General features: G+C 44.8%; 1 protein-coding gene across 1 annotated transcript in view; it reads right to left on the reverse strand.

Moving 5' to 3' along the window:
• Positions 1 to 20,308, reverse strand: part of Prok1 (prokineticin 1) — a 45,469-nt gene that overhangs the window by 9,194 nt on the left and 15,967 nt on the right. The window contains exon 2 of the mRNA XM_048351777.1: positions 1,714 to 1,767. Within this exon, the coding sequence (XP_048207734.1) occupies positions 1,714 to 1,719 (6 nt within the window). The 5' untranslated portion in view covers positions 1,720 to 1,767. The remainder of the gene's footprint in view (positions 1 to 1,713; positions 1,768 to 20,308) is intronic.

Here is a 20,308-nt window from a genome sequence, read left to right on the forward strand (position 1 = left end):
ATAAGTAGGGAAAGGTCCCAATGGATCTGGACACAGCTGGAAACTCAAGCCCCCACATGCAAACACATTGACTTCTGACTCAGATATATTCATGGACTTCACCACTTGGAAATATTGCTAATGCTCCAATGCCCAGTTTTCTAAAAAGCCTCTCATTCTCACCCCTTCCCTCCTCAGTTCCTCCCAGGACATGCAAAATCTAATTGTCTCACACAATTACAATGAAGAAATTGTGGTGAGAAAAGACAGTTGCAAAACAAAAGCTGGAACCTTTTCTTTCTTTTTGAATGTTAAGTGCTTGAGGAAAAGCCTGCTTAATTAGAGAGAGGGAGGGAGGGCTAGGGACTCCTAGGGGAGGCCCTGGGAGCTGTAGGAAAAAGCAGCTCTCTGTCTTTACACATAACTGAATTATACAAGCCTCCTCTGAAAGCTTTCCATGCATGGATGTTATGGCAGTCCTGTGCTGGAATTTCTCTCTATATAACCTGGGCATGGATTTCTGTATACAAGGGGATGTCAACTTGTGTCTCTGGACACAAGTAGGGTTAAAGGTGTGTGAGTGAGTGTGTGTGTGTGTGTGTGTGTGTGTGTGTGTGTGTGTGTTTATTATAGTTGCTAGGACTTAAACTCAGGGCCTGGGCACTGTCCCTTAGTTTTTCACTCAAAGTTGGCACTCTGTCACTTGAGCCACAGCTTTACTTCTGGCTTTTTGCTTCTTAATTGGAAATGAGAATCCCACGCATTTTCATACCCAAGCTGGGTTTGAACTGGGATTCTTAGACTCAGCCTTCTGAATAGCTGCAGTGAAGAAAAGAGAGGACTAAGCAGGCAGGAACTCTAGGAGGTAAAGGCAAGAAATCAGAGGTAAAGTGAACTGAGAAGTGAGTAGTGGAAAGTGCAGGAAAGAATGGGGCAAAAAGTGCTGGAAAGGGCTAGGAATGTGGCTTAGCGGTAGAGTGCTTGCCTAGCATGCATGAAGCCCTGGGTTTGTTTCCTCAGCACCCCATAAACGGAAAAGCCGGAAGTGGTGCTGTGGCTCAAATGGTAGAGTGCTAGCCTTGAGTAAAACAAAGCAAGGGACAGTGCTCAGGCCCTGAGTTCAAGCCCCAGGACTGGCAAATAAATAAATAAATAAATAAATAAATAAATAAATAAATAAATAAATAAATAAAAGTGCTGGAAAAATGTTCTCAGTTCACTTGAGAGAAGAAAGCTAGTGGAACAAGTATCATGGGCAAACCTTTTCCAGGCTTCTGAATACCTAAGAAAAAACAAGGGTAGGTAGGCAGGCAGGTGGCAGGCAGCATGCAGTTGAGCATTTGTTACAGTTACTAGGCCACTCTCACTACTAAATTGTATCACTTCAGGCATTCATAAAGAAGCATATACAACTCTCCATCCTGAGACAAAGATGAACCTTTCTCTCATTTCACTTTAGGAGGGATGTATCCACCCAGACAAGATGCTAAGCTCTGTTTTTCATAAGATCATTTTACCTTTGAAAACAAGGGAAACAGACTAGAATAGAGTCAAAATGACGGTTTCAAATGTCTGTACACACCAACAGGGAGCCATTCCTTTACAGAGATTCATATCTTTGACAGGGGCAAACATGAAGTAAAGAAGGTGGGAATATTACACAGAGATGGGTGGCATGTGGCTGTAAGCAGGGCTGGGGTTAAAGCAGACCATGTCTATGTAGTTTCTACTAACTTTCATTTTCTTCTTGTCAGGATCATGTACCACAGCATGCCAGATGAGACTTTACTACAATGAAGGAAAAAGAAAAACACAATTTAAAAAACCTCAACATGTGGTATTTGTTAACATGAAAATGCAATAAATTGTCAGCCTTCAAAAAAGTAAAAATAAACAAAGAAGCATATAACCTGGCACTGGTGGCTCACACCTGTAATCTTAATACTCAGGAGGCTAAGATCTGATGATCACAGTTCAAAGCCAGCTATGAGACTCATATCTCCAACTAACCAGCAAAAAGCCAGAAGAAAAAGCAATCTCAAGAGGCTGAGATCTGAGGACCATAGTTCAAAGCAGCTCAGGCAGGAAGGCCATTGAGATTCTTATCTCCAATTAACCACCAAATATCTGAAAGTGGAGCTGTGGCTCAAGTAGTAGAGCACTAGGCCTTGAACAACAACAACAACAACAACAAATAGGGATAGCACTCAGGCCCTGATTTTAAGCCCCAGAACCAGCAACAAACAAACAAGTCAGGCACCAGTGGCTCATGTCTGTAATCCTATCTATTCAGAAGTCTGAGATCTGAGGATCATGATTCAAAGTCAGCCTGGGCAAGAAAATCTGTGAGACTGTTATCGCCAATCAGCTACAAAAAGAGCCAGAAGTGGAGCTGTGGCTCAAATGGAAGAGTGCTAGCCTTGAGTAAAAAAGCTCAAGGACAGTTGTTCAGGCCCAGAGTTCAAGCTGGGGCAGATAAAAAAAAGGCTAGAAGTAGAACTGGTGCCTCAAGTTGTAGAGCACTGGCCTTGAGCAAAACAGGCAAGTATGAGCATGAAGTCTGAGTTCAAGCCCCAGTACTGTCAATAAATAAATTAATACATACATAAATGTATATATTGCCATGTCACAAATATTCCTTAACATATGTTTTTGACAATTGCATTTTATATAATTGATTTCCTTCAAAATCTTATTGATTTTCTTTTATTTGTTTAAAAACATCATTCTGAGAAGGAACTGTGTTCTTCAAAGGGTTTATTTACAAGAATAGTCAAGAACTCCTGAGGTAGGCTGTGAAAGCTGAGAAAGAAGAAACACTTGATTTAGTATAGTGCAAGAACATAAATTCTGCCAAGCCAAAATGCTGAAACTAGACAAATCTGAGAAGCAATTGGCAAGAAGAGATAAAGAGGAGGAGGGAAAATAAAGAGAAAAGAAGAGGAAATTAGACCAAGAAGTTGAGTCTAGACCAGGTGTTGGTCATCCCCTTAATCAACCCTAGATACTCAGGAGGCTGAGATCTTGAGAATCCAAGTTTGAAGCCATCCTGGCAGACAAATATATGATACTCTTATCTCCAATTAACCGGAAAAAAGATGGAAGTAGAGATGTAGCTAAGGTGAAAGAGGTCAGCTTTGAGAGAAAAAGCCAAGCAAAAGTACATGAGCTCAAGCACCCCAGTACAGTGTGGGGGGTGTGTGTGGAGTTTGTTCTAATCTCTAGTAATCAGACAGATTAATAGGGGCTCAGAATAGAGGAGTATCAGAGTCTATCTAGTCCAGCTACTGTAACCTTAGGCTGAGTATTTATAAACAATAAAATTTTATTTCCCCACTCATGGAGGCTGTGAAGTTCAAGAACAGGGTGCCAGCGCATCTGGTATGTGGTGAGGATCCTCTCTATTTCACAGATGGTGTCTTCTTGAATCTTCAAATGGCACAGGAGGCAAATGAATTCCCTCGGCCATCTTTATAAGGTACCAAGCCCAAGTCTGAGGGTTCCACCCTCCTGACAAGATCACCTCCCCGAAGTCCTCGCTTAATGCCATCATATGAATTTTGAGGGAACACAAGCATGCAGACCAAAGCAATGGGGTGGGGGGAGACTGTGCCTACATGGAGGGAGTCTACGTCCACATGGAAGGGTCATGGAAAAATTGGCTCCTAACTTGGGTCCAATGTTATGCCAGATTTCCGGTCCCCAAAGACCACCAAGGAGCCGATACTGATGCAAACGTACAAGAATCTTTATTGCAAGCTCTAGCCTGGACTCTCAACCGTCACCAACACAGCAGATCTGGATTGAGAGCCCCGATGTTGTGCCAAGTTGCAAGACCACCCCCAAGAAGACCACCGAGATTCAGACACTCCGAAATGCAAAAGCAAGGCAAGGGTTTATTTAACGAGCTGCCAACTCGGGCCTCGTCCTACCCACCGACACAGCGGAGGTTAGGAGGAAGCCCCGAGCTGTGATTACACAGGGCTTATAAAGGCAAAGAACAAGGTTACAACAATCAGCTGTGCAAGCAAGATTAGAACACAGGTACAAATCTGATTGGCTCAGGGTTCGATTCTAAAATGGGGTTCACATGGTGGGGCCTGACTTCAAAGTCCGGCACCTCATTTCCCCCTTTTTCTTTTTGGTACCTTGGGAGCCAATCATGGCTCCATTCTGTCCATTTCAATGGCTTGCATGTCTAGGGGATGATATAGAGGTAAGGCATGGGCCAGTAGGGCCCAATGTAGTAACCAAAGGGCCTGTCACCATTTCTTAAAAGAATAGTCTCTGTACCTCTGTTTTGCATGCCTCTAGTTTATCCTGCCTCATCTTCCCAAAAACAACTCTGGTCCCTTGATTTTAAAGGGGGGCTGATGGGTGAAGATCATCTTCTGTAACTTCTTCAGGCTGACTCAGGGGCGTAGACCTTACCTAGCCAGGAACCTATAACCTTAGTCTCAGTCTAACTTTCTTTTCTTGAGGCGAAGGCAAAGCGGCTGAGTTGGGTGCTTGGAGACCTCCCATGTTCCATCACGGTAGTTGTCATCCAGGGCAAAGGGGTCAGCTGGCCTGGCGTGGAAGCAATGAACCCAAGTGGCGATGCCGTCTAGGGTTCCTTCCACCGTGGTTCTTAGGATTTCAGTCCCCTGGTCTGAATAAATGGGGGGTAGGGACAGAAGCAGAATCATATCTTTTAGAGTCCAATTCATTTTCTCTACCTGTCCTGCACTCTGGGGTCTATAAGCACAATGCAATTTCCAATCCGTCCCCAGTGCTGCAGCTATTCCCTGACTTACTTTTGAGACGAAAGCCTGCCTGTTGTCTGACCCAGTGGTGGATGGGAAGCCATACCTGGGTAGGATTTCTTCCAGGATCTTCTGAGCCACTACATTCGCAGTCTCATGCTTTGTTGGATAGGCTTCAACCCATCCTGAAAAGGTGTCTACAAAAACTAGCAAATATTTGTAATTTCTGTGAAATCTACTTCCCAATACACACCTGGCCTATTCCCACAGAGGCGAGCTCCTTTAGTAATCTGTTGACTGGGGGCATTGGCAAGCTGACAGGTCTTGCAATTTTTAACAATATACCTTTGCAGGCCTTTAACAGATCTCAATAAGGACACAATCTCAGGTCTACAAGCTTTCTTTACTAAACAGATGTATGAGCTTAAAATTCTCACTGCCAGTCAGGGCTTTGAGTAAATGCGGGGGGTGAGATTTTAATCTATCCTCTCATTTGACAAACTTACCCTTACTAACCACTATCACAGATGACTGGCAAATTCCTGCCCAGTAGACAGACATGGGCATTGGAAAGGCATGCTTATGAACTATTCTTCTAGGACTTCCCGGCTTTAACTTTTGAAAGGCCAACAGTAGTGACTCTAGGATCTGACACCATCTCTGCCATCCAAGCAGTGGCTTACTGCCTCTGGATGCTCCATCACTTTTGTCCCAGGAGGAGTGACTTTCGACTTGGACTCAGGGCCTGAGTGCTGTCCCTCAGCTCTCCAGCTCAAGACTAGCACCGTACCACTTTTGAGCTCCACACCACTCCGTTCCCAGCACTCTGCTGGCTGATTAGAGACAAGTCTCTCACAGGGACCTTTCTTTTCCCGGGCTGGCTTCGAACCGCAGATTCAGATCAATGAGTCTTATAAGGGGCCACTTTACTCCAATTATAAGCAACAAGGTGGTCCACACAGAAGTAGTTTTTAAGCATGCTCTCTTACCTGGAACTTATTAAGGGTCAGTATTAGATCTTGAAAACTTGTAGGAATCACCTGTGCTTCTCTGTGGGCCTGCTGGAAACTGTTACAAAAAAAACCTACAAAGAAGCTGGAATGGCAATTAAACATTTTGGTAGCCATAATTCTCCTTTTCTCACTTTGCAATAATTATTTAGGACAATTTTACTTCCAAATTTCTTCCAAAAGGCTACAAAAACAAAACAATTAATACAAAAGGAGGAAAACACACAGGCCTAAGAAAAGTTACAAGTTGGAGATCTCCCAAGCTGGCCCACAGAAGGAATGGACCCGAGTTGGCCCACAACCTCCTGTAAGAAGGAGTGGACCCGAGTTGGCCCACAACCTCCTGCAAGGGTGCAGAAGGAGTGGACCCGAGTTACGAGTTGGAGATCTCCCAAGTTGGCCCACAACCTCCTGCCAGGGTACATGAGGAGTGGACCCAAGTTGGCCCACAACCTCCTGCCAGATAAGCAGAAGGAGCAGACCCAAGTACAAGGTGGGCGGGTTGAGTCTCGTTTAGGAGGCCCTCCTGGTCAGTTCCGGCCAAAAACCAAACTGACTCGCGCCCTACAAGTAAGCAAAAGCAAAACAGACAGACAAATTACAGGACAAGACAAATGCTACAAGAAACAAACAATACAAAAGGAGGAAAACACACAGGCCTAAGAAAAGCTACGAGTTGGAGATCTCCCAAGCTAGCCCACAACCTCCTACAAGGGTGCAGAAGGAATGGACCCGAGTTGGCCCACAACCTCCTGCAAGAAGGAGTGGACCCGAGTTGGCCCACAACCTCCTGCAAGAAGGAGTGGACCCGAGTTGGCCCACAACCTCCTGCAAGGGTGCAGAAGGAGTGGACCCGAGTTACGAGTTGGAGATCTCCCAAGTTGGCCCACAACCTCCTGCCAGGGTACAGGAGGAGTAGACCCAAGTTGGCCCACAACCTCCTGCCAGGGTACAGGAGGAGTAGACCCAAGCAAAAGCAAAACAAACAGACAAATTACAGGACAAGACAAATGAACAGCGCTGTTTTCTTACCTTCGGAGTCTGGGATCTCGGGGTCTCTGGGGCTATCCCGGACGAAACCCCAAATGTTGTGCCAAGTTGCAAGACCACCCCCAAGAAGACCACCGAGATTCAGACACTCCGAAATGCAAAAGCAAGGCAAGGGTTTATTTAACGAGCTGCCAACTCGGGCCTCGTCCTACCCACCGACACAGCGGAGGTTAGGAGGAAGCCCCGAGCTGTGATTACACAGGGCTTATAAAGGCAAAGAACAAGGTTACAACAATCAGCTGTGCAAGCAAGATTAGAACACAGGTACAAATCTGATTGGCTCAGGGTTCGATTCTAAAATGGGGTTCACATGGTGGGGCCTGACTTCAAAGTCCGGCACCTCACCGACCCTCAGATAGATAGGGTTTTTATTGTTGATTACAACAGGGGCAGGGTATTTCCAACTTGGCAGATGCTTGATTGGATGATTTAGCAAGCAAGTTTTATCCTATTACTATTGGCTCTCTACCCTTTCAGTTATCTATTTTGGCCTTGATATCGGGAACTGGCCTCGATATCAGGAATTGACAACAGGTGGTCATGTAGCACTGATGCAGGGGGTTAGTGCAGGGGGTAAAGCAAGTCACAAATGGGTTAAGCAAGCCATTTACAGAAGCAGAATATTGCGGTCAGGCTGACCTAGTACCAACTTTATTTTAACAATTGCGACCATGTTTCCCCATTACCACTAAGCAAGCTTGAGCGGGCTAAAACAATCCAGTACTCAATCATAAGTAAACCAACCTAACAGTCACCATGGCATTTCTACTACTATTATGGTTATTTCTATAGTCTATGACTATTATCATTTTTTACTGTCTGTTACCATGGTTGCTACCCAGGTACAGAGGTGAACAAGTGCTCCCCACATTTTTAAATGTCAAACTATAAGAAACTAGTCCCACGGGTGGGGATGCAGCCCTCTATCATGGAGTCATCACCAGAGTTTAGAAGCTGTTATAATTTTAACACTAAAACTTATATTTAGTTACTCCAGTTTTCAGGTCAGCCCTATCACCAGGTCCCTGAGTTTCCCAAGCCTATAATACAACTTACAACCCCAGACTCACTCCGCTTCAGAACTTTTTGGGTTTGTTTGAAGAATCTCAAGGACTTTTCTAGGGTGCCTTTGAACCCTGATCCTCAGATTACAAGCGTGAGCCACTGGCACTGGGCAGAATGACTCTTTGGATTTTAAAAGAACAAAAAACCAAGTTCCTTTTAGCTCTTCAAACAAGTCTCTACCCAAGTAGCTTAATCTCACCATTCTAACTGAGTTTCAAATGGTTGAAAGACGTGTTTACTCTAAAACCATAAGACAGAATATAATAGATCAGAGACTGTCAAGTACCTAGAAATAAACAACTTAACAGCCTAGACTGTCACTTAACTATCTTGGGGGAGTCGACAGCAGAGTCTCAGCCTCACATAGCCCTTCCTGTGAGCATGGCCAGGCTTCTGTCCTCTAGCTTCCATCTCTAGAGGTCTCTACTTTCTCTTCTTTGTCTCTCTTCCACCCAGGCCAACCAGTTCTCATGGCTTAGTAAAGTGCCTCTGTCACCTCTGGCCCTCTAAATGCTGAGAGCAAAGTATCATCTTTAGTCTTCCTCTTCCAAGCCCGGAGGTGAGGCACAGATAACTCCTCAAATGTCTCTTCCTTTCATGACATCATTTCCTCTAGCCCCTCCTGTTCCCATAGTGCCCTCCAAAGTCTACCTGCATCTTGTTTTCTCTCATTCTTTCATTTTCTTTCTTCCTTTACGATAAGGTCTTCTTATGTACCCAGTTGGACCTTGATGTTTCATTCCTCCTGCCTCAGCCTCCCTAATGCTAGGATCACAGGATTGCAAAGTTGCATTTCCTTTGTCCTGAACAAATTTCACAGCCATCTAAATGTTAAGATCCAAGTCTGTGCTCAGCCCACATGACCCATGGATGTCACGGCACTGGTAGCCCACTGGCACCTCACAACAATGCACCCTTATTCCCTGGTGCCCTTTTCTACCCTCATCATTAAGCCCATTTTTTATAGATCAGGCTTCTTAGTTGTAAATAACAGAGTACAGCCTGGCTGGCTTAAATGGAAAGGGAATTAAATGAAGAGAATTAAGTAGTTCATTGAATTGTTGGGTGTCTTGAGAAATAGGATGGGGCTCAGTGTCCAAGAACAATGCCCAGAAGCACAGCACAGAATTGCCTAATGAAGAAAGCACCTCACAAAGCCCACTCTGCCCACATGCAGCTCCCTCCACCCCACCCCAAAGTGCCTGAGTAGCTCAGGATTGCATAGCCAGGCTTGCTCTCTCTCCTGCCTTCTGCAAGGGTAGACTCATCATGGTCTACAGGGAAAGTGCTCAAAGCTGCAAATCACATTCTCCTACTTGTCCTCCCAGAACCCATAAGCCACTTGATCCCACCTAGACCTCCCGCGAACTCCAGGTGGCCCTCCCCTTCCATCTTCACCATTGCTCTCTGTTCCAGCTTCATGGCTGGCCTCCCTCTCCCAGCTAACTCTTGCTAATTCTTGCTTCAGGTAGCTCAGAAATCTTCTCTTCACCTTTTGGAAATCAAAAGGCTCCAAGGTCTCCTCATTGCTCTTAGGATTAAACCCAAATTCATAAGCTCAGTCCAAGATCTTGAAGAATCTGGCTCTCCTTTCAACTTCCTCTCCCATCCACCTTCCAACAAGACAAAACTTCCCCCAGTTCCTCTATGGGACAGTATTGCATCCTTCTTACCTTTCCACATGCTGGTACTCTCCCCTCTTGTCTGGGTGTCCAACCATCTACTGATGTTGTAAATGTGACAAGTGATCTCACGTCTCTGAGGCTTAGATGTATCTTCCGAAAAAATGGAGTCCTTAACATAGAAGTAGAGGATGCCACTCTGCAGAGTGTTTAGCCACTAGTGGCTGGCTCTTGGCTCCCAAGAAGATATGTATCTGTCTCATTCCAATCTGAATATGCCCTTATGTGGGAAAAAGAGTTCTTTGTATGTGGATACCATTAAGTTACGGATGCAGATTACCGGAATGTATCCTAAATCCAATGGCAAATATGGCTGGGGATATGGCCTAGTGGCAAGAGTGCTTGCCTCCTATACCTGAGGCCCTGGGTTCAATTCCCCAGCACTACATATACAGAAAACGGCCAGAGGAGGCACTGTGGCTCAAGTGGCAGAGTGCTAGCCTTGAGCAAAAAGAAGCCAGGGACAGTGCTCAGGCCCTGAGTCCAAGCCCCAGGACTGGCCAAAAAAAAAAAAAAAAAAAAAAAAATCCAATGGCAAATATGGGAGAAGAAAAGTCTATGGTGAAGACAGAGCAGAGATTAGTGATGCTGCCACAAGCCAAGGAGAGCTAGAAGCTAGGTAGAATAGAAGCCCAAACAGGCAAGAGACTCCAGAAGGCTTGTGGCTCACGTACCCAACTTCAGACTTCCAGATCTGTAAGAGTAAATTTCTGTTATTTAAGCCATCAAATGTGTAGCAATATGGCAGCCACTGGAAATTAGCACAGAGAATAAATTGATTTATGTCCTTCCCTCTTCCTCATCTCTTCCATCAGATTGCTGCTAACCCGAGGACCCAGAAAAACAGCAACAACATAGTTAAAACTGTTTCAGGTTTTGGGTTTTAGGTTTCTGTTTTGTTTTTTGTTTTGCACTACTCCTGGGACTTGAACTCAGGGCCTCCTGCTCTCACTTTTTCACTCAAGACTGACATACTACCACTTGAGCCACCCCTTCACTTCTGGTTTTTGGTGGTTAATTGGAAATGAGTATCTGGGCTTTTTCTGCCAAGACTGGCTTCAAACCAGAATCCTCAGATCTCAGGTTCCTGAATAGCTAGGCTTACAGGCTTGAAACACTAGTGCCCTGGGCAAACCCTGTTTCCTTTACAAGCAGTCTCTAAGATGAAGGCCTCTCTGAAGAATGGAGTTTGCATACAGACATTTCCTGCCTTCCCCAGAGAGTTTGTCTTCCAGATGTTATAGACCAAGTAAACCCAGGTTTCAGGTTCTCTAATTACACTGCTCAAGGGAAGATCCAGGTAATTACTAATTGGCTTGCATTTATCTTAGCTTCTTGAAGACACACTGGGAATTTAACTGCTTGTGTGTGTTTGCTGTTTGTTTGGGGTTTTTTTGTTTGTCAATCTGTTGTAAGAAATACTATGACTGATTTCCCTGTGACACTTGGTTATTTTAGCTGAGCCTCTGTCCTTATGTTAATTCCTAAGGCGTCCACATAGGGAGTTAAAAATCTTGCAGGCCTGGTCTGGCTGAGATAGGCTGGGAAGAAGCTGGCCTTTCTTCCCACAGCCTCCAATGCTCACTGCCTGGGTACACTCAGTGTTTCTACCCCAAGATTTAGTCCCAAGACACCCTGATCTGTGTGTACTCCTTCATGGCACAGTGAAAAGCCAGTGCCCAGAAAGACCCAAAACTAGAACTATGGCAGAGTACAAACTCTACCCAGCTAGGGCAGGAAAATGAAGCATGCAGAGAAGCAGTCTAGTTTTAAATCCCAGCTCTGCCACATAAGTCAGCCAGGATTCCTTTATTCCCTTTGGTCTGGGGCTGGTGTCTGTTTTTACCTCAGTGTTTTTTAAGGGAACAAAGGAGAGAAAGAGCAGGCTGACATGTTTGGTAAACCATGACTCCTCTGCCTGCTTCTGTGGCTAGACTGCTGAGACAGATTGGAGTAAACTTGCACACACACACACTATTTCACAGGGTAAAAGTACAATTAAAAGGTAGAAGTTACAGGGGAGAAGACTTTGTTCCCGTATAAGGAAGAATATTCCAGAAAATTGTAGATTTGCTGCCATACTTGGTGTGTTTGAAAGAGGTCATCTCTGAGTGCTGGTGGCTCATACCAGTAAGCCTAGCTACTCAGGAAAATGAGATTTGAGAGTTAAGATTTGAAGCCAGCCAGGGCAGGTAAGTCCACGAAACTCTCATCTTCAATTAACCAGCAAAAAATTCAGAAGTGGAGGTGAGTAGCTCAAGAGGTAGAGCATTAGCCTTGAGCCAAAAAGCTAAGGGAAGGAGCCCTGAATCCACACCCCAGTATACACACACACATACACATACACACACACACACACACACACACATACACACACACACACACACACAGAGAGGCAGTAAGGATACCATCACCAGCAAGGTTGTACCCAGAGCAGGTTTCAAGATCCTTAAAGACTGAAGGACAATGGCCAGTCATATTTAAAAATAGACTCTTGATATATACTTTGCAGCAACTGGCCAGCAAACCAATCTACAATAAAAACACAGGAAGCCAGCCTGCTGCACTACACTTCAGGAAAACAGACTGCTTCCATTCACAACAATCCAGGAAGCAAAATAACCCATGTAAACAATCAACCCAAATGACTGGGACTTGTTACTGTATGTGTGTGTGTGTGAGAGAGAGAGAGAGAGAGTATATGTACTGGGACTTGAACTCAAGGCCTTGCATGATCAAGGTTTTTTTTTGCTCAAGGCTGTTGCTCTACCACTGGAAGCACCTCCACTTCTGGTTTTTGAAGTCTCAGAGATTTAACTGCCTGGGCTGACTTGGAACCCTGATCTTTAGATCTCAGCCCCATGAGTAGCTAAATTACAAGCATCTAGCTAGGTTCCCTAATTTTTGTCCCCACTTCATGTTTAAGATGAATCAAACTATGCACCCCAACCAATCAAGTTCATGACTTCCCTAGGTAACATCCTCCCCTTTTCTCTCTACAAAGCCTCTCTGCCTGCCCAGGAGATTCTGCCAAGACACAAGTGACAACACAAAGTGATGATGGCTGGCTAGCTATAGGCTTTGCTTTTCTCTCTTCATCTATTTCTACAGTCTTTCCAATGCTAATATTGAAAGGAATGTGTGTGTATGTGTGTGATATACATATGTATATGTCCACATATACAAGTATACACCACGTTATACCTACCTGTGGAGGCATGGGCTCCTCTCATTGACTTCCTGGCTGTGTGTAAGTCTCACAAAGGCTCCGCTGCTGGCAATCCTAGCTATATAGAAGGCTGAAGTTAGGAAGATCAAGGTCCAAGGTCATCCCTGGGCAAAACAAAAAGTTCCCAAGATTCCATGTCTAACAAAAACTGGGTGCAGTGGTTCAGTCCTAGCATTCCAGCTGTGTGGAAGGCTGAGATCAAGATGGTTCCAAGTCAGCTCAGGCAAAAAAAAAAAAAAAAGTTTGTGAGATCCTTGTCTCAATTCAGAAAATTGGGTACAGTGGTGTGTGCCTATTATACTAGCAATCAGGAAGTATAACAGGCCTAATCTAAGCCAGCCACACAAAAAGTGTCTCGAAAATAACTAGAGCAAAATTTGCTGGAGACATAAACCCACAGTAAAGCTACTGTCTAGCAAGTGTGAAGCCTTGGATTCAAATTTCAGTACCATTCCCACCACCACCACCACCACCCCCACACACAAAAAGTTCCATGTGAGTTCAGATTCACTTTACACTGACAGAATCTTCTACCGAGGGGAATCGATTCTTACCACTTGATTACCCAAAGCACAGCATCCAAGCACAGGATGAGTTCCCGCCAATGACCAGGGACCAATGGGGGACCAGCCACCAGGGGGACAGGAGCCAGAGGGGAAATGCTTCAACCTAGAAGTCCTTAGACTTCTCCTAAGACCCAAAAACAACCAAGCCTCCAACTACAGAACACAGTCTGTCTTGGCATTTCTTGCTTCCTTGCCTCCCTCTGCTTATTCCTTCCATGTTCTGGACTCACCTTCCAGAAAAACAAACACACACCAGAAGCTGTGCTGTTGCCTCCAGCTCTGCTTCCTGAAGAGCCCAATGTCATAGGATTTAATTCTTCATCTTCACAAAATAAGGGACTTTCTGCCTTGTGACTCAGGGGCCATCCTGAGCCCTAGTGAAGTCCAGGTTTCTCTGCCGACTTGGACTGTAGATTCAGAAGGAAGATTTGAGTCTCCCTGCTATTCCTACTCAGGTGCAGCCTCTTGTCTCAGGCTGGGGCCACTTCCCCAGGAATACATTCAAAACCTGTCTGGTCATAATTTCTCATCAGAATGAAGCATGACACTAATACATGCCCATGGCTGGATATTTCCAATAAATCCTGGACATTACTATCTGGGATGGATTGCTTCTTCTCATAAGAGGATTCTCCAGGCACCAAAACCCTCTTGGATTCATTACCTCTCTGGTTTCCCTATAAATGTCAAGGCCATCTCCTCTATGGAGCCCTGCAATGTCTTTGAAGTGACACTGGCCATAAACATCTCAGTTACTACCTCTCAACTGGCCAGGAAGTCTCTGAGACCAACAGAAAGCTTTGGCCTCCTGTACTCTGATGACTTCCAGCCTAGTGGGAAGATGCCCAGCCCTGAAGGGCAACTGCTAAAAGTCAAAGAGGCCCAGAAATAAGGAAAACTGTGCTGAGCGTGACTCCCTTCCCAGAAATAGTCAGCAGAGACTTCTCTCTCCTTGTCATAGTGGGCCAAGGAGAAGCCAGCAGTCCATACTTCTGGACAGTTCCCAGATAACTCAACTTCTTTCTAGCACAGCTGGAATTGAGCCAGAGAAAGCAAGAGAGCAGGAAGATGATGGGTAGCAAGATCCTGTGATAATCCTGTCTCTGGGCTCTGTGAGTGTGTGGTCCTGGTTTTTCCATCCATAGCAAGAATAAACACAGAATGTTGCCCTCAACAGAGGCTTAGAGGTCTGCTAAGTTTCTCAGCTTGATCAAGGTGAGAAACTCAACCATTTGTATTGTAATCATCTGTACCACAGCCCAGGACTCTGACTCTCACCAGTTGACCTCTGCCATCCTAGCAGTGAGCCTCTTGAGTCTAACTGTAGCTGGCCCTGCTTTCTCCTGCCAGGTTCCTGCTCATCCTTCACCTATCATCCACCCAACATGCCTAGGTCGTAACCCCAAAAATTTTTTTCATGGCCCATCTCTAGCATTCAGGTCATGTTCAACCCAAAGTCCAGAACTATCACAATTAGGCCTGTATAAGAGGCCATTCCTATGGCAAATGTGCTTGTTGTTTTCTCATTGTTGTTGAACAACTGTTTTTATAACCAGGAATTCAGGCCAGAGGTCTAACTCTAGGGATTCACACTTCTTGTGTTTCCACTGGCCCAAAAACACCAAGTAAAGAGAAAAGTAGTGACTTGAAAGCAGTGGTTCATGGGGCTGGGAATATGGCCTAGTGGCAAAGAGTGCTTGCCTCATACACATGAAGCCCTGGGTTCAATTCCCCAGCACCACATATACAGAAAATGGCCAGAAGTGGCTCTGTGGCTCAAGTGGCAGAGTGCTAGCCTTGAGCAAAAAGAAGCCAGGGACAGTGCTCAGGCCCTGAGTCCAAGGCCCAGGACTGGCAAAAAAAAAAAAACAAAACAGCAGTGGTTCACCATTATAATCCTAGCTACTCAGGAGGCTGAGGTCTAAGGACTGAGGTTCAAAGCCAACCCAGGCAAAAAGCCAGAAGTGGAAGCATTGCTCAAATGGTAGAGCTCCAGCTTTAAGTGAAAAACTGAACAAGAATACAAGGCAATGAGTTCAAGTTCCAGTACTGGTATACACACAAGACAGAGTGAGAGAGAGACAGAGAGACAGAGACAGAGAGAGATAAAGAGAAAGGAACAGGCACGCCATGGGAAAAGACAAAGTCAGCACTTCAGCCCCTCCTTCCTATTCAGACAGACATGTGCTTTGGTGTTTATAAGCAAAGACTGGAGTAGAGGATAGGAGTCTGTACAATTATCTAACAGTCACAGGCAGACTTTGTCCTGGTTGATCATTATTGAGGGATTCTGGAGAAGTTGCTATTTCTGTCATTTGAGGGAGACAATCTGGTCTCTGTAAGAAATTCACTGTTAGCTGAGCACAGTGGCTCATACCTGTAATCCTAGTTACTCAGGGGGCTGAGATCTGAGGATCATCATTATAAAGCCAGACCTGGCCACATTCCAAAAAGCCAGAAATGAAGTTGTGACTCAAGTGGTAGAGATCAAATCTTGAGCGAAAAAGCTAAGGGATAGGACCCTGAATAAAAGACCCAGTACTAACTGAACAACTGGGGGGGGGGAGGGAAAGGGGGGGAGGGAGGGGGGCATGAGGGACAAGGCAACAAACAGTACAAGAAATGTATCCAATGCCCAACGTATGATACTGTAACCTCTCTGTACGTCAGTTTGATAATAAAAATTTGAGAAAAAAAAAAAGAAAAAAATAAAAATAAAATAAAAGACCCAGTACTGGCACATGTGCACGTTTGTGGCCTACACACACACACACACACACACACACACACACACACACACTATCATTATTGTCTGTCAGGTGGTCTGTCCTACCCAAGATCTACTGCTCCTTTCTTTGGGGGAAGTTTCTTGTGTCTCACCTGATAAAGATGTTACTAGTCAATCCTGTCCTTCCTGGATTCTGTAGCCACTGCAGGGAAGAAACTCAGAGTAAAGGAGACAGATGTAAAATGGAGGCAGGAATGCCAAACTTTTCTCTTGCCTGTAGTTCCCCTTTGACCATTTTCAGACCCCAGTGGGGAGTCAGTGCTTTTCAACAAAAGCTGTTTCTAATTTCCTGTTATACTTTGTGACCAGGACCTATTGCAGTAAATTATAACAATCACCTACAAGCATGAACATGAGTTTACAGAAAATTGCTAGAAAGCATTCATGAAATAATATTCAACACTGCATGCAATGTGCTCGGATATTTCCAATCCTACTTCAACTTTTAATGCTGGTAGCAACCAACATCCCAGGAAATGGCAAGCTTTTTCTGTAAAGGGCCAGACAATAACCATTTTAGGCTTTGAGAGACATAGGATCTCTGCTATGCCTAACCAACTCTGCCATTGTAGTGGGAAACTGCCATAGGTAGCAGGAAACTCATGGATGTGGCTAGGTTCCAATAAAACTTTATGTACAAAGAACAAGGCTGAATTTGGCCTGAGAATCACAATCTAAACTAATTTCAGAGCCCACTTTCAGATCTCAAGCCATAACTTGAAAAACACTACTATGTGAGGCCTGTTCTCTACATCTTTCCTCCAAACAAAAATCAATTTTTTTCTAGTTAGACCTCTTTACAAGGTTATGTTCATTATATTGTAAATGGAAAGGCTGTGAATTTTGGAGTTAAGTGGATAGATAAGACAAATGGGTTATAATGTCAAAAATAGTAAAGTATGTTACTCTACAGAGTATAATATGAACTCTGTAAATATATATCCTGGTATAGAAAAATTTACAAAAATATATCTCAAGAAGCTGAACACTATGTATAGTACTCATCCAAGCATGTATTGTTTAAATATATAATTGTTAAACGCAGCATAATTAGAAAGAATACATCACACGAAACAAAGAACCTCAGAGAAGTTGCCTCAGAGTGTGAACCAGAAAGAGAGAGAGGAAGAAATGAATTAGGAAGGAAGGTAAGGGAGAAAAAATAGGGAATGAGTACAGTTTGAGGCAGGAGAACTGTGTACACGTTGGTGCCATTTGCCATGTTAAAGAAAAATGCATCCCTTGTGGTCCTATGAAAACAGGCCCTCATGGGAACAGAATCAAATTAGGGTAATGTATGGAGAATTTATTCACAAGGATGTGGGACTGTATCGAAAAAATGAAAGTGAAATTTCCCTTTTTTCTACTCCTCCCTCTTGGGAGGGCTACCACTAGCCAAACCCAACCAGAGGGTATCCAGCATGGATCCCTTGCTACCAAGTTCCAAGGAAGGTGGAGAGCATCAGAGAAGTAGATGGACACTGGAGACAAAGAGTAGATTTGGAGATATGCAGCATGATGCCAGAGAAAGCCCATCTCTGTTGATCCTGTTACAAATGGCCGAGGGTCTTTTTGTTCTATTTGGATGGAAACTGTGAATAGGCAAGGAGCAACTTCTCTTAGTGTTTGTTAGCAGCCTTTTGAATTCCAGAGGCTTGTCACTGGCCTCCCAAACCCAGAGGATCATAGCTCCAAATCTAGAATCAGAGACATTCAAAGCCAAAGACTTATGGCTCTGGGCCTTGAGAACTAGGGACTGTGGCTCTCAGCTTTTAAGGTCAGAGACTTATGGCACTAGATGTTCCACTCAGAAGCTGGTTGATTGGTGTTAGTAGCCAGCACCCAGAAGCTAATACTGCAGCTCTTAACCCTAATTGAGTAGCTCTCTGTAACTTCCAGAGACAATCACAAAGTCTCCTGCCTTATCTACACTCACCTTCTCAGCACTTTGACTGTCTGTATTCTCTGCAGAGACTGATTGGGGCTGCTGAGTGAGCAAAGGACTTACACAGCCCATCCCAGGCATTCTGGAGTCTTAAAGCCTCAGGAGTTATTCTTCAGTTGCCTTCCAGCTGTCTGGGCCTGGAATTTTGCCTGTTCTTCCTAAAACCAATTCAGCTACTCTACCCATAATGAGGACTACAAGTAGATAGTAAAAGACTATTCAGAGCCAACTACAAGTGGCTGAGGACCAAGGTTCAAAACCAGCTCAGGAAGGAAAGTTCATGAGACTTTTGTCTCAAATTAAGCATTAAAAAAAACCTGGCAGTGGAGATGGCTCAAGTGGTAGAGTCCAGCCTTGAGTGAAAGGTTCAGGGACAATGCAAAATCCCTGAATTCAAGTCCCAGGATTGGGCGGGGGGTGGGGGGGACTATTCAGTCCAGACTTTTGGAGCTCCATGGTGCAACACAAAGGGAGATGGTACACAAGAAGAAAGCCTTGTGACTGACCAAAGGAGATTGGGAAGGGGGCTACTTACATAGCCAGAAAAGGCATAGGATATGTTTGTAAACAGATTCTAGTTCCACCAACCACAAGCTTCACCTATACACAGCCTCCAGTCCACCAATCACAGTCCACCAATCCAGGAGGGGTGTCTGGAGGCGCTGCAGGTAAGATCCTTTGAAGGTCACCAAAGTTGGGACGTAGACAAAGCAAAATCTCCAAGAGCTGGTGCATGTTGTCTAGAGCAGCTATAACTGAAGCAAGGCCTCATAGAGCAGAAATCAGCTTCCAGAGCAGACAGTAATTACTTCAATGGGAGTGGAGCTTCCTCAGAGCACCCATTAAGTGTTCAAAGCAGCCAGGTCACTATGATGACAATTGCCAGGAAATTCCCAAAGAAAGTACTGCTCAGTTGACAGCCCACCTCCCCAGGCAGCTAAGTGTGAGGGGAGGGTTTGACAGCTGTCAATCAAGTGAATGAGCATCCTGTTCCCAACAACTTAGCTTATTTGAAGAAAATAAACATTGAGTTGCTTAAATAAAGACTTATTATGACATTACTTTTATGACACTAGCAGCACTTAATAGTGTTTAACACGTAGCCTAAAACCTTTAGAGAGGGTCAAGTGTAACTGTCTCACTTCTACCTATGAGGCCCTAGCCAAACCAGCTTCTCTGGCCCTCAGAAGAAGGCTGTAACTGAATACTCAGGAGTCCCTGGTGAAAGTGGAGGCCATGGGTGTGGCTGAAATTTCTGGAGAATGTGTAACAAGGCAGAGAGAGCTTGTGGGAAGGCTTGGAAAGGCAGAAGATGGAGAACCAGTAAAGAAGACCAGGAAGGAGTCACCAGATATAGTTAGTGGGTTCCACTTCTGGGGCTGTATTTTCCCTTCAATGTCTCTCCAAAGCCTGTAGAGATTGTTGTCACTATTGCCCATGTACTTCCCATCAAAGCACAAAGAACTTGTTCCTGACTTCACCTAGGCTGGCACTTGGTATGCCTTGTTGGTGGAGCCAATGAGTGTGCCCCTAGGGACTGTGGCATTGGCTAACAGAAGACTAAAGACAGCATGGAGGAGAGGATCAAGGAGAAGTAGGACAAGACTTTAAGACTATTTGAAGGGCATTCTCTTGGGGCTACCATATGAGAGGCTTCACTCAGGACTAGAGGCTAGAGAGTAGGGTAAGATTTAGTCTCTGGGCTCCAGGATGACCCCCTGAACAGAGCACAACATTTGTGCCACCACAGATCATTGTGAGGAGGTGGGGAAAGGTTAGGTAGGCTGGAAGGTGTGCTGAGAATGAGCAAGGACTGACTTGGAGAGGCCTTGGGGGGCAGGGGCGGGGGAGGATGTGCAAGAATGAACCCAGTTCAATGTTTAGGGGAAAAGTAGAATGCTAGGAGTGATGAGACAAGGATGAAAACCTAAGCAGACAGGAACCTATGGGAGGTCCCAATGCCCAGATTTGGACTTTAAACCTCTAGGCAGTGGGATCCCTAAAGCATTTTGCAAAAAGCACAGCACAGTGAAGTGGGCTTTTGATGCAGACTACTGGAAGATACACAGTATGCAGCACCCAGATGGGTGTTATAATAATTACCAGGCCAAATGTGTTTGACGTTTGTACTTGCTAATAAAAACAAGGTTCCAAATCATTAAGCAAAGTCACTAGCCCAGGTCCCTGGTGAGGCCATGACTCACCCAACGTGCTAAACCTCAAAAGGGTAACCTAGCCCCTTATCTACC

Source organism: Perognathus longimembris, chromosome 7 (assembly GCF_023159225.1).
Source record: "Perognathus longimembris pacificus isolate PPM17 chromosome 7, ASM2315922v1, whole genome shotgun sequence".
In the NCBI taxonomy this organism is placed as follows: Eukaryota; Metazoa; Chordata; class Mammalia; order Rodentia; family Heteromyidae; genus Perognathus; species Perognathus longimembris.